This window comes from Podarcis erhardii (assembly GCF_964252035.2).
Source record: "Podarcis erhardii genome assembly, chromosome: 6".
NCBI lineage: Eukaryota > Metazoa > Chordata > Lepidosauria > Squamata > Lacertidae > Podarcis > Podarcis erhardii.
In genome coordinates, this window is record NC_138510.1 from 62,701,963 (window position 1) to 62,714,953 (window position 12,991).

Sequence of the window (12,991 nt, forward strand, 5' to 3'; positions counted from 1 at the left end):
GTCCTTTCTGAAAGAAGGCATCAAAGAATATTTCTAGATATTTCTCTGTTCCAGATTCTGTCTGTAAATCCAGTTAGTATTTTGTGTAAAACTACTGTGCAATGGTAGCCCTGGGTGTCAATTAGAGAGGGCGAGGGGGATTTCCCTCCTTAGCGCTGCACACATGATTATTTCTCATTGGTTCTAACTTCGCACAAAGCAACCATGTTAAAACAATTAAGTGCATTATGTTAAAACAATTAAATGTGCTATGTACAATTTAAGGAATGCATGCCAAATGCTCAAATTATTGGCTTCTTAAAAAGGTGTGGCAGTCCTGTGTTGGCAATGTTTCTATAGCTACTCTGATATTTATAAAAATTGCCTTAACACACTGCTTCTTTGCTGTTTAACCTTGAATGTGTCCAAGAGCTCAGATTTGACCTTGCTGGAGCTTACTGCTCCTTGCTAAAAATATATTTCCTCCTCCCACTGAAATCTGAAGGTGCCCCTGGAAGGTAGTTTTTTATTTCACACTGGTGAATGGGCACACTTTAAACATAAAAGTTGTTTTTATGGGCATTCTATCCTATTTCACAGTTCACTAAAAGCTCTTTAGGTTTTTAATTAGTGATGTTTAGTTAGTATTCATGCTTATTTGAAACTAAGTATCCCTTAAATTCCCCAAGCAAAGTGTGTTTGTTTAGAAGATTTACTTAACATCTCCAGTGGCACAAGACATTTTCATGTTCTTTGTTCTGAGGTAAAAAAGAAACCTAGTCTCAAATCCTCCTGCAAATCACTTTAAAACAACAATTCCAGCTTTGAAAGTCTCTCTCTCTCTCTCTCTCTCTCTCTCTCTCTGTTCCATAGAAAAATCGCTTTCCTTGAGCTGCGTAAGAAATAAGTGTTGATGTACTATCTATATAATCCTAAATGGCAACCTGTTTTGAAGTAGCCAAACACATATTTGCTATACTTTCCACTAAACTTTTCCCTCAAAGTAATTTCCCCCCCATATATTTTCATAGGGATTTGTCTTTACAAATTCTGATGTTGAGTATTTGTTTAGCATTTGATATCCAATATCTAGTGGGATTTAATATTTGGTGTCCCTTATTTGATATTTGACAGCATTATATATTTAACAGCCAATGGCCATTTTATATTTAATGTTCAGCAGTTTATAGTCTATATTTTATAATCGTAGCTTTTATATTCTGCATTGACAGTCCAGACTCAGAAACAGGCTTCATCCCTATCGGATGCATTAGAGGATGTTGTGAATAGGAAAAGTCCACTTCTGTTATGGGGGAAGATTTTGCATCTATCATGCACACACCACTAAACAGACAAGTGGCCTGTCAGCAGTAAAAGCATCAAACACCAGTCAGTTTGAAAGTAGAGGGACAAATTCCAGGCACTCCCTCCCTTCTCTAAAAGTGATCAGCATTGTCAAATCTGACAACGCTAACTACCCTTGTTTTCCCCGAATGATGAATATTTTGGTGGTGGTTTTTTGAGAACAAAAACCTTTACGAACTATCAACAGTATTCTCCCCAATGTGATTTAGTAGACGTTCATTCAGTGGTGCATTGACGTCCTATAACAAGAACTTTATTTGTAATCTGAAGTGTTTATGCTGAGTGTGAGATGACTGGTTCCAAAACTTACATTAATTTAAAGGAATGGGTAACCCATCCTACTCCCCTGAGTGACGCAGCAGCCATAACGGTGGGATACATGGGACAAGCATAAATAGAGCACAAAATATATACCACTGTGTGACTTGCTTTCTGATATCCCATCCAAGCATTTTTAATATCTTCACACCTGGTATGGATTAAGGAAATGGCAGTGAGGTTTAACCAGGACTGTTTTGCCAAGTTCCTTTCTCTATATATGTCAAGAATAAATGACTGACAGAATTTATCCAGTCAGCACATCCCCAAGCTTACTCACATTTTGTGGAGGCTTGTGAGGTTTAAAAGGCCCAGTTCTCTGTGTGTGTTCCCACTCTTGGGTTAAAAATTCCAATCTGAAACAAAAGCCTAAGCAAAATATAACCTTAGCCTGCTTTTCATAATAGTTGGTGAAAACTCAAACCTGATTAGAGTTCTTCTTCTAAAATACTGATTCTGATTTCTATCAAGATTCCTGAGAACTGCACTTTGAAAACACTGTGGCCCCAAGAGAACGGACCCTTCGGGTTTTAGAGATGCAAATAGATCAAATTTGCATGCTATTGCCTATTCTCTGTGATACTACAGGGAAGTGCAAGCCTGGCCCTTAAATGAACAGAAGGCCAGCCCTGAAATGCAGGAGTGGGGACTGGATCTGGGAGGTGGGCCAGATCCTTATCTCCACACACCCCTTCAGGCTCTGCCTACCTGTCGGTTACCTGACATCACAAAGATGTTGGGTGAACCCTGTGAGCTGTTAGATGACCACTGTGGAGCATAACAGAAGTGCTGAGCATAGGACTTCCCAAACGTAGCTGATACCATTTGGGAATTGCTGCAAAAGTGGCTTTGAAGGCACTGCCAATCAGCTGATTGACATTGCCTGCAAAAGCCTCTTTTGTCCAATCCTATCTTCACCTGCCCCATATACGAACATCAGGTTTGGGACTGGTGGGTGTGGCCAAATGGAAAGGCCTGGTGGGTCTAATTAGGCCCATGGGCTGCAGGTTCCCCAGCGCTCCTGAATTGCTTCTCACCTTGAAGAAATGGCACATTATGAATTACAAACTGAAGCACCACTGGACTATGTAGAATTATTCTCAAGATGGCCCAATTGATTTGCTATTTTATCAGTGAAGTATGATGTTTACCTCCAACTAACTTATCACCCTGGTAATATTTGAAGGTTAGAATTCTATAGAACAGGCAGATAATACTTCTACTGCTTATGACAGGGTTGCCAGTTTAGATAAGATGGGACACTAGCATGGGTGGTGCTACCATTATGAGCTGCTTGGCCACAACTTTCTGGCCTTCAAACTCTATTAGAGCAACTTGGACCAAGAGGAAGCGGAAAATATCCCATGCAGGTAATACATGAATTTGGCTGATGGGCCCAAGATACAGTGAGTGGTAAGTTTAGACTAAGAAATTGTATACTTCAGGAAATGGGCATGCATACGAGGGTTTGAAACACCTCAAGACTAGGGTCAAATTCACATTCTGTACAACAATGAGTATCCCAGCGGACATGACATGGGGATGAAATAACATCTGGGCAGGTGCAAACTCGTTGACAGGAATTCCTTCCTGGCCTTGATTTACATGAGCATGAGGACTGGATTTAGAATTTTGATTTGCCATGCACATGCAAATTATTACCAAGAAGCCATTCCTGTCAACGTGCCATTCTGGGTCAGGCCTTTGTTCACCATGCCATTTTTTTTACAGTGTTTGAACCTATGTATATGTAATCAGACATGCAGGGAAGTTTGCAAAAACATCAACTAAATATGTGGGCTTTCAGTGCTTTCCTCACCTATTCAACACAGAAACCTGGTGATTACTGTGGCTATACAGAGGGAAAAGGTAATAAAGTTATGGTTTGCAGTGCAGGGAGAAAGATATTCGATAAATACTCTATGAAGAGTGGTGGAAGATCTTGCCTCCCAATGTTTCTTCAGATTCTTATCTCATTCTAGGCCATTGATTCTTTCTGAGTAACATCTCTGTCTTGGCTTCTTCATAAAACAGAGATTTCAAGGTCTCACAACAGTGATCAATATAACTCTTTAGTGTGTCTCCACAAAAGAATAATCTTCTTTACAGTCTCAGATAGATGACTCACTTGAGTGGCGTATCTAGTGCTGGGTGATGAAAGATGAACACTTTTGGTTTCATCAGTGCCAAGACTCCAATTGAGTTGTCATTGCAGTGACAATTATATCCATACTGAAAACCAGACTTCCACTGAAAGGCATATATAATATAATTATCTCTAAAGCAAATACCATTGGAATAAATGCATGTTACTTTCTATTATTAATGCCGTGAGGAAGCTTTGTATCTGACCAAGTAAACTTTGAATAGACCTATTACGATCACTGAATTTAAGTGTGTAACTAGATTTGGTCCATTGATCCCAATGGGTTAAGTGTCTAAGTATCACATAAGACTCAGCTACATTAGTAAAAAAACAGTGTTTTGAATGTTATAAACATGCAACACCAGATGGCGCTGGATGATGATGATAATAATAATAATAATAATAATAATAATAATAATTCTGAGTGATCTTCCATAGCTTTCTTTTTCTTTTGTTATAACAATTTAATTTCTGACTTATTTATAGTGGGTTTTCCCCTCCTGTGTGTAGGTCCACCCTTAGTCAGATACAACCCATAATTCTTAATCAAAAAATGATCAGTGTGTATTTTACAATCATTTTCTTTAATTTAAAAAGTGATATATAAAATATATACGCAAGTGTTAAACAATACCGAGATATTTATGAAGCTGAAAGCAAATAAAATCAAAATGTTGTTTTAAAAGAATTAACTGGAAACTTGTTGTAAGGAATCTAGCACAGTACTTCTCAAAAAAAATTGTGGACCTTTTAAAAAATGCTAATACATTTTTTTTCTTTAGCACTGGCATTGTCATCAAAACCACTATCCTGTTATGAGAATTATGGGCCTTAAGCCTGGCTGCTGAGAAGGGCTGCTTTACATGGTAAATTTTTAGGGGGAAATTAGCAGACAGCACAAGGGCTATGCTATGAAAATTGTGTGCCCCAGGCCATAGACCCGGTCAACAGAAAAATAAATGAAACAAGTACAGCATCAAGTATAGATATTCTTGGAGGTTCTGCAACCTTTCTGCAGACCAAGAAATTCTAATTTGAAAAAGTAAATAAATAACAGAAGCAATGCAATGAGAAACATGGGAGTACAGCTTTGGCCAAAGCTGAAGCAAAAGTAAAAAACAGAATGAGCAATGTGGTTTTGATCAAGCATCCCTTGTAGAGAGATATGCTCAGAAGAGTGTGTGGTGCTGAGGTGTTTTTTTTCTTCTGATTTTCCTTTGCCTCCTGCAGCTGCTTGTGTCATCCCAGAATCTGTTTAGGAAGGTTAAATCTCCAGAGCAGATTTCTCTGTGTGAGTGCAAGTTGCAAGATGCCCCCACTGGATAAAATAACTTTATAAGAAGCTCTTCCATTCATGGAACTCAAAGCCTGCATCCAACACATTATTTATTGGCAGACTCTCAAAAGAACTGTATTATCTTATTATTACTAGAAAGCAAACAATAGACAAGAAACAAAAATATTTCATCATAAATGTGCATAGTTTTATAATCAGAATCTACATTTATATTTATAAATATCCATACAACATTTTGTTTTTGCATATTTTCAGTTATTTCAACAGCCAACTGGCCATCCAAAACACTTTTATATAATTTTAATCCTACAAAATATTCTGAGACAATTTCCCTGTTTCTAAATCTCATGGAAATTTTGGCATTCAGATTACCTGACTATATGGTACCTCTTTTAGACAATATATCATTTATATTGCCTTAAAATTCTTGGCTTCATGGTGCCATGTATGTTAAAAGCTGGTTCCATGAAAACATTTATGGATGAATTATAATGCTTTCAGCCTCTGTGTTTACATTGGGAATACTTGGCTGACTTTTAAATAAACTTTACTACCAGGTGGGCTTGAAAGAGAACTTTTTTTTCCCTTTTGTGTGTTTGTGGGGTTTTTTTTTTACAATGAGAGTGTAGTGTCCTTACTATGCATGACTTTATTGGCTTTACACAAACACCTGATTCAGTTAAAACCTAACTTTTTTAATACAAGCAGAGTGGAATTCAGTGCCACAATCAGCAAAAACATTACTCCTTGGCTGACAGAACAGTCTCTCCCCCCACAACCCTGCCACTGCCAAGCTGTCGTAGGGCTTCTCTCAATCCCCCAAAGCAGATTTGGGAAGGTGGGTTGAGAAGCCCAATTACACTAGCAGGAGTTCCTAGTGTTTTCAAAGTCAACTGTGCCAATAATTTGTTTGTGCTCATACACACACAAGTAAGCATGGATGCCTGTGTAGTTTGAACAGCTGCTTTTGTCTTCAGTGTAATTTTGGTCTTAAAACTGGTATTAACATTCAACACCTTTGAAAGCACATCACATTTTTCAAATTTTGGCAAGTCATGAGGATGCGCTGTAGGAAGTGGAAAGGGACTTTGAGACTTGGAAGCTCCGGTAGAAGATTATAGCTTGCCATATGGCTACCTGAGCCGAAACCTTTTATGTTACATTACAGTGGTTCCTCGGGTTAAGAACTTAATTCGTTTTGGAGGTCCGTTCTTAACCTGAAACTGTTCTTAACCTGAGGTACCACTTTAGCTAATGGGGCCTCCTGCTGCTGCTGCACCGCCAGAGCACGATTTCTGTTCTCATCCTGAAGCATAGTTCTTAACCCAAGGTACTATTTCTGGGTTAGCGGAGTCTGTAACCTGAAGCGCCTGTAACCTGAGGTACCACTGTACTTTTATTTTGTTTGTATCCTATTCTACATTTCTACATACAGTGTTAAGCTACTGAGTGTGAGTGTGGCATTGCAATAATCTTCTCCTCAAAAGCTACAAAAACACATACACACACCCTGATTAGTCCCTGAAGATTTAGCTTGTATGGAATCTCATAGTCAGGGGTGGTCCTTTGACCACCGGTGTGGTGTAGTGGTTAAGAGTGATAGACTCGCAATCTGGGTAACTGGGTTCGCGTCTTCGCTCCTCCACCTGCAGCTGCTGGGTGACCTTGGGCCAGTCACACTTCTTTGAAGTCTCTCAGCCCCACTCACCTCACAGAGTGTTTGTTGTGGGGGAAGAAGGGAAAGGAGAATGTTAGCTGCTTTGAGACTCCTTAGGGTAGTGATAAAGCGGGATATCAAATCCAAACTCCTCTTCTTCTATGATGAGGCAGAGTGAGGCAGCTGTCTGAGGTGGTACGTGCTGAGGGGCAGGGAAGGCAGATCTGTGAGTGCCATGTGGCCTACCTTGTACCCCCTAGGTTGGCCTTCTGCCCTCAAGTACAGTTGTACCTCTTGAACGCCGCAAAGCTGGAAGTGAGTGTTCCAGTTTGCGAACGTTATTTGGAACCCGAATGTCCAACATGGGTTCTGCGGCTTCCGATTGGCTACAGGAGCTTACTGCAGCCAATCAGAAGCCGCACCTTGGTTTCTGGACATTTTGGAAGTCAAACAGACTTCCAAAACGGATTCCGTTTGACTTCCGAGGTATGACTGTATTTCCCTTTCACCAGTATTGGAGTATGATTAAACTGCCAGTCCAACAGGCTTCTGTATGTGCCTTGGGGGAGGGTGGCATCTTGTCCTTCACCTCAGGCAACAAAGTGTCTTGAGTCTGCCCTGCTTATCATCATCATGACTCCTGCTTTTTCAACAGAACAATCTTGTGCTTCAGAACAATGCTTGTCTTTGCATTCAGAACAATGCTGGCACTGCTCAGGATATCTTAATACCAAATACTTTTCAAAACCATCTATGGTATTACATAGGCTACAGCTTGTATTAACTCTTTCTCCCCCCTCTCTGATTTCTTTCAGCAATGAATGTGTCGGCTGCTGCTGATTTAATTCCTACATCATCATGGAATGTGTCAAGTGAACTAGACAAAGGTAAATGCAGGGGGAAAAGAGGAATTAAAAATCATCCTAGATTTTAAGAAGCCATTCTTAAAGTTCCTTTGTTTTGTGCTTGATCATATCAAAATCTGCTGTTAAAGTCACAAGAAGGAGGAATTGAGACCTGTTTTGTATGCCAAGCAATCATTTGATATTCAATTACACCCCAGTTTGTGATTTCTGAAGAATGTTGGGATTCACTCCCTCCCCTTTCTTACTTCAAGTAACACGTTCCACATGTTAAGAAAATATGTCAAGATGTGAATTATAGCAGTTTATGACCTACCTGACATTTCATCTATGCCTCTTGGAATCTGGATTCAATATTACCTGCCTGGACTCTATGTTAACAAGCTTTGGTTTAAGTAGCCTTGCATGCACATTTTGCTATGAAATTTGGAGGCAATCAGTTAGTTGCTGGACTGGGAGGAGGAATGAAAAATCTTTTAATATTTGTATACAGCATGCAGAGAATTAGGATGTTGAATACACACACACAGTGGGCATGTGTTGGTCTGCAATTTCATTTGTGCTTGCATGAGAAACAAGTCTCCCATGCACACACAACGTGAAGTTGTTCTTGCATACCTGTTTTATATGTCTTCAAATGGCTGTTAGTTTCTGAGATATGTCTATAATCTATACAGTAGAATCTCAGAAACCGAACACCTGTAAACTCGAACATTTTGGCTCCCGAATGATCGGAAACCGGAAGTGATTGTTCTGATTTTTGAATTATTTTTGGAAGCCAAACATCTGGCGTGGCTTCCCCCCCTAACAAAAATCCTGGCTACACCCATGTACAGGAGTTCATTCCAGTCCTACACAGAGATATTGCCCACATTCCCAAAGCTGTCATTTTCTTCCACCGGGAAAAATGTATTGACACTTGTTTCTCTTGCTTCTCATCTAGCTTCACCCATGCAAAGCATCTTTTTTCTTTTTCTGTTTGGTGATAGTGTGTTTCCACTGCTTAGAAATATGATCATGGAAGGTGGAATTCTTGGCCTCTTAAAATACCCTTCTTTCTTTCACTTTCTGGTCAGGGGAAAGTTGCCTTATAGCCCTTCCAAAGGGATGGGAAGAAAATAGGAAGTTGCCTTATACAGTGGTACCTCGGGTTAAGTACTTGATTCATTCCGGAGGTCCATTCTTAACCTGAAACTGTTCTTAACCTGAAGCACCACTTTAGCTAATGGGGCCTCCTGCTGCCACCGCGCTGCCGGAGCACGATTTCTGTTCTCATCCTGAAGCAAAGTTCTAAACCCGAGGTACTATTTCTGGGTTAGCAGAGTCTGTAACCTGAAGCGTAGGTAACCTGAAGCGTATGTAACCCGAGGTACCACTGTACTGGGCTGGAAAGTTTGTCCCTCTCCAGTCCACCCTTACTGGAAGGCTCAGACAGAGATCTTTCTCATCACTTGTTACCTAGCCCTTTCTTTAAAATATTTTATAAAAACAAAGTTTAACCAGGTTTAAAACATGCAGAACATGTGCTTTCCAATCCCACCCCGATAGGTTCGAGGGTTTCCAATGGTCGGTTCTGGGGTAGGATTGCCAATCTCTTATCTGGCCTTTAAAGTACTGCAAAGCATGGTTTTATTTTTTACTAAAAAAATTTTATTAGTTTTTACAATATCAGTGACAAACAAAAACATAAAACAAACAAAACATAACAAGCATAAATCATAACCTTATTGAAAATAACAGTTATTTACTTTGTAAAACGACTTCCTCGTTTCCCCTTAGTTGAATTTCATTGCATAGCCTTATAACGGTTTTCCAAATCCCAATTTTAATACTCTTTAAATTAAACATTAACATCTTTAAATCTTCTCCTTCTTTTATTAAACATATTATTTTATCAGTTAACATAGATACAATCCTAAGCCCTTTAAGTATCTGGACGCTATTTCCAGTTATTTTAGGTTAACAAATTTAACTAAATAATCTTTAAATTTCTTCCATTCTTCGTGGTGTTCCTCCTCCTTCTGGTCGCGGACTCTTCCGGTTAGATCAGCTAGCTCCATACAATCCATCATCTTCATCTGCCATTCTTCTACTGTTGGTAATTCTTGAGTTTTCCACTTTTTAGCTAACAAAATACGAGCCGCAGTTGTGGCATACAACAATAGATTAACATCTTTCTTGGGCAGTTCCGAACCTGTTATTCCAAGAAGAAAGGCCTCTGGTTTCTTTATAAAAGTATATTTCAACATTTTTTTCAATTCATTATAAATCTTTTCCCAGAAGTCTTTCACCTTGGAGCAGGTCCACCACATATGAAAGAATGTTCCTTCCTTTTCTTTACATTTCCAACATGTATTATCACAATTATGATACATCCTTGCTAATTTTACAGGGGTCAAATACCATCTATACATCATTTTCATAATATTTTCCTTTAACAAAGTACATGCGGTGAACTTCACCCCTTTCTTCCACAATCTTTCCCAGTCCTCAAACATTATGTTATGTCCTAAATCTCTTGCCCAATCTATCATCACCGATTTAACTTGTTCATCTTTCGTATGCCAGTCCAGCAAAAGCTTGTACATTTTAGATAAGTTTTTACCTTCAGTATCTAACAACTCCATCTCCAACTTAGATTTTTCCAAGGCAAAACCATTTTTCTTATCCAATTTATCCAATTTGTTAATCTGGTGGTAATGTAGCCAATTTAACTTATCTTTAATTTGCTCAAATGGTCTTAATTTATAGCCTTCCTCTTCCTCTATTAATAAGTCATAATATTTCAACCATTTGGTATCCATATTTAATTTTTTCTGGGCCTTTGCCTCCATGGTTTTATTAAATATAATAGCAAGGTCAGTAGTTCACCCACAGTGAACTTCCAGTGTTTTTAAACGTGCATTGAGAAATGACAGGTCATGCAAACATACAGCTTAAAGAAATCAACTTCCACCTGTTTTCCACAAGAGCTGGCATGTGGTCTCAGAAGCATCCATATAAACCAGATTTTAAAGCTTGTTAAACGCCTCATGTAAATTGGTTCCCAGCCAGCACTCCCAATTAAGCAGATGTCCCTATTCAGTGACCTTCACAGTTCCTGCCACTCTTCAGAAGCACTCCCTCCCCCAACAACCCCACAAATGTATACACTTCAGTGTTTGATTGGGTATGTTTTTCATGTTCTTATTAAATTATTGTAAAACTGAATGAGTATTTTTTAAAAAACAACAACAAACTTGTTATTCTGTCTCCCCTGCCCTCAACCTGACTACTTCTCCAGTGACTATCTACCAACTGAGACTCATTCAACTTTCAGTTTTGATTAAATAAGCTAAATTGGCAGCATTAAACAGTTGCCTGTTTATCCTTTTTATCAGGAAATGAAATTTAAAAGGGACGCAACCACCCGTGAAGACCTGTTGAAAGCAGCAATTGATGCAGCAGGGAGATGGTGGTTTCTCACCAAAACTTTAAAGAGAAATAAATGCTGCATTTTTTAAATTAAAAAAAATCATTTAAAAAAAATCATTTTAATCAAGTGCATTTCTAGTTCTTCCTACCACCCTTGTTTCTCTTCCTACTTTTCAGCAGACATTTGTTACAGAGAAGAGATTATTATGTTGTTGCTGCTGCTGAATTTAACAGTTGTCAAAAGGGCATTGCACATTAGAAATCTGAGTCTACAGACTTTTGGGGAAAATAGAGTCTTGTTATGAAGAAACAATAGATTGTCTTAGGACTACTGAGAGGACAGACACAAGATCTTGTGATTGCAGAGCACCAGGGGTGGGGGACCTCCGGCACACATGCCTAATTAGGCATGGTACAGATCCCAATTTGGCCCACAATGTTGTTTCTTCCAAACCACACCCATATGCTACACAACCGACATAAGGGATTGCCAGTGCACAATCAGGAGCCTTACAGTACACACACTGTTATGTATTGGCAAGGGAGACTTCCTGTTACTGCCAGTCAGCTGATTGGCAATGAAATTGAGCCAACTGGGATGAGCTTCACTATTAATTCCCCTTGGGGAGCTCTGTAGCCAGCTGATCCTTGAAGGGGCTTTGCAGGAAAGAACTTGCACTGGCTGCCAATATGTTTCCAGACTAAGTTTATGTTTCTTGTGTCTTGTGCTAATATACAAAGTCCTGGGGAGCTGGAGCTCATCAACCTAAGAAGGTAGCCCATCTAGGAGAAGGAAAACTCTGGTCTTAAAGCTCCGCTGCTTTATGGGATATCTTTGGGAGAAGGAAAGGCTAAGGTACAAACCCTACACAGATCTGAAGTGGAGTCCCTAAGATGGTTGGATTGCATCTTGCATCTTCTGGCAACTCCTGCAGCCAAGCTGGTGCCAAACGTATTGCTTTGCTTTCCTTTGGACCACATCAGTTGTTTGAGCAGCTTAGAACTTTCATACATACAGCCTGGGCTTGCCCCCTGGGCAGGTCACTTCAGTGCTGCTAATACAGCAGTCTGACTTCACCCCTAGAAGCACACTCCATCTTGAGACAGATGGATACCAACTATAGGCAACTTGGTATTAGCATGGCTTAGGAACTGGCTGCCTAACTGCTTATGATCCTGTCCAATAACTGCAGTTGTTAGGAAGGGAATGTTAGTTACCCCTATGGCCCCTGTTTTCTGCTCCGCCATCATCAGGAGTAGGGCTTTTAGGATGATAGTGCCTATTCTCTTAGACAAGCAGCAACATGATATGTTTCAGACCCTTTCTGAAAACCTTGCTGTTCAGGCAAGCATTCTTCAAAAGTCTTCCAACGATGACTGGAGCTGATAGAGTGCTCCTTAATATATAAAAATTCTGTAGCAGCAGGGATTCTGTAAAATCGTTGTCACTGCTCAAACTTTTCCCCCCTGCAGTTTTTGCTCCCTTTCCTTTTTGATCGAATGCTTGAATCCTATGCTCACTTACTCTGGTGTACTGCTGAGGATGGCTCTGTTAATGTTGGTTTTGAGAGGGTCAAAATCCCCAGTGTTCAGATTCTCTAATATTCTACTGAATCTAATGCTTTTGGTCACTCATTTATGTGATGGTTCATAGATTATCCATGATTCTCCTCACAAAAGATTTAAATGTGAAATTGCTTCATGTGGTGAAAAGGGGTAAAATTACAGCTTTCATATTCATGCACAATTTACCTTTTCATTTTCTCTTGCTATACAGGGATATTCAGTAAATCAAGTACCCCTTATGGGACACGTGTGTGTGTGTGTGTGTGTATTTTCTATTTGTGGGGTCCCATGAGTAGCTGAGGCAGTAAATTACTATGACTTTGTTTGAGAATTTTTTTAGTTACAGCACATTAGCTCTTTTGTTTGCTTTTCCACTGATAGAGTGT

The 12,991-nt window shown here is 39.5% G+C and overlaps 1 protein-coding gene across 4 annotated transcripts in view; it reads left to right on the plus strand.

Moving 5' to 3' along the window:
• The window catches only part of ROR1 (receptor tyrosine kinase like orphan receptor 1), a 158,389-nt gene that overhangs the window by 104,271 nt on the left and 41,127 nt on the right, over positions 1-12,991 (plus strand). For all 4 annotated transcript variants that reach the window (XM_081867150.1, XM_081867148.1, XM_081867147.1 and 1 more), the window contains one exon: positions 7,578-7,649. In XM_081867150.1, coding sequence (XP_081723276.1) covers positions 7,580-7,649 — 70 coding nt within the window. In that variant the 5' untranslated portion in view covers positions 7,578-7,579. The remainder of the gene's footprint in view (positions 1-7,577; positions 7,650-12,991) is intronic.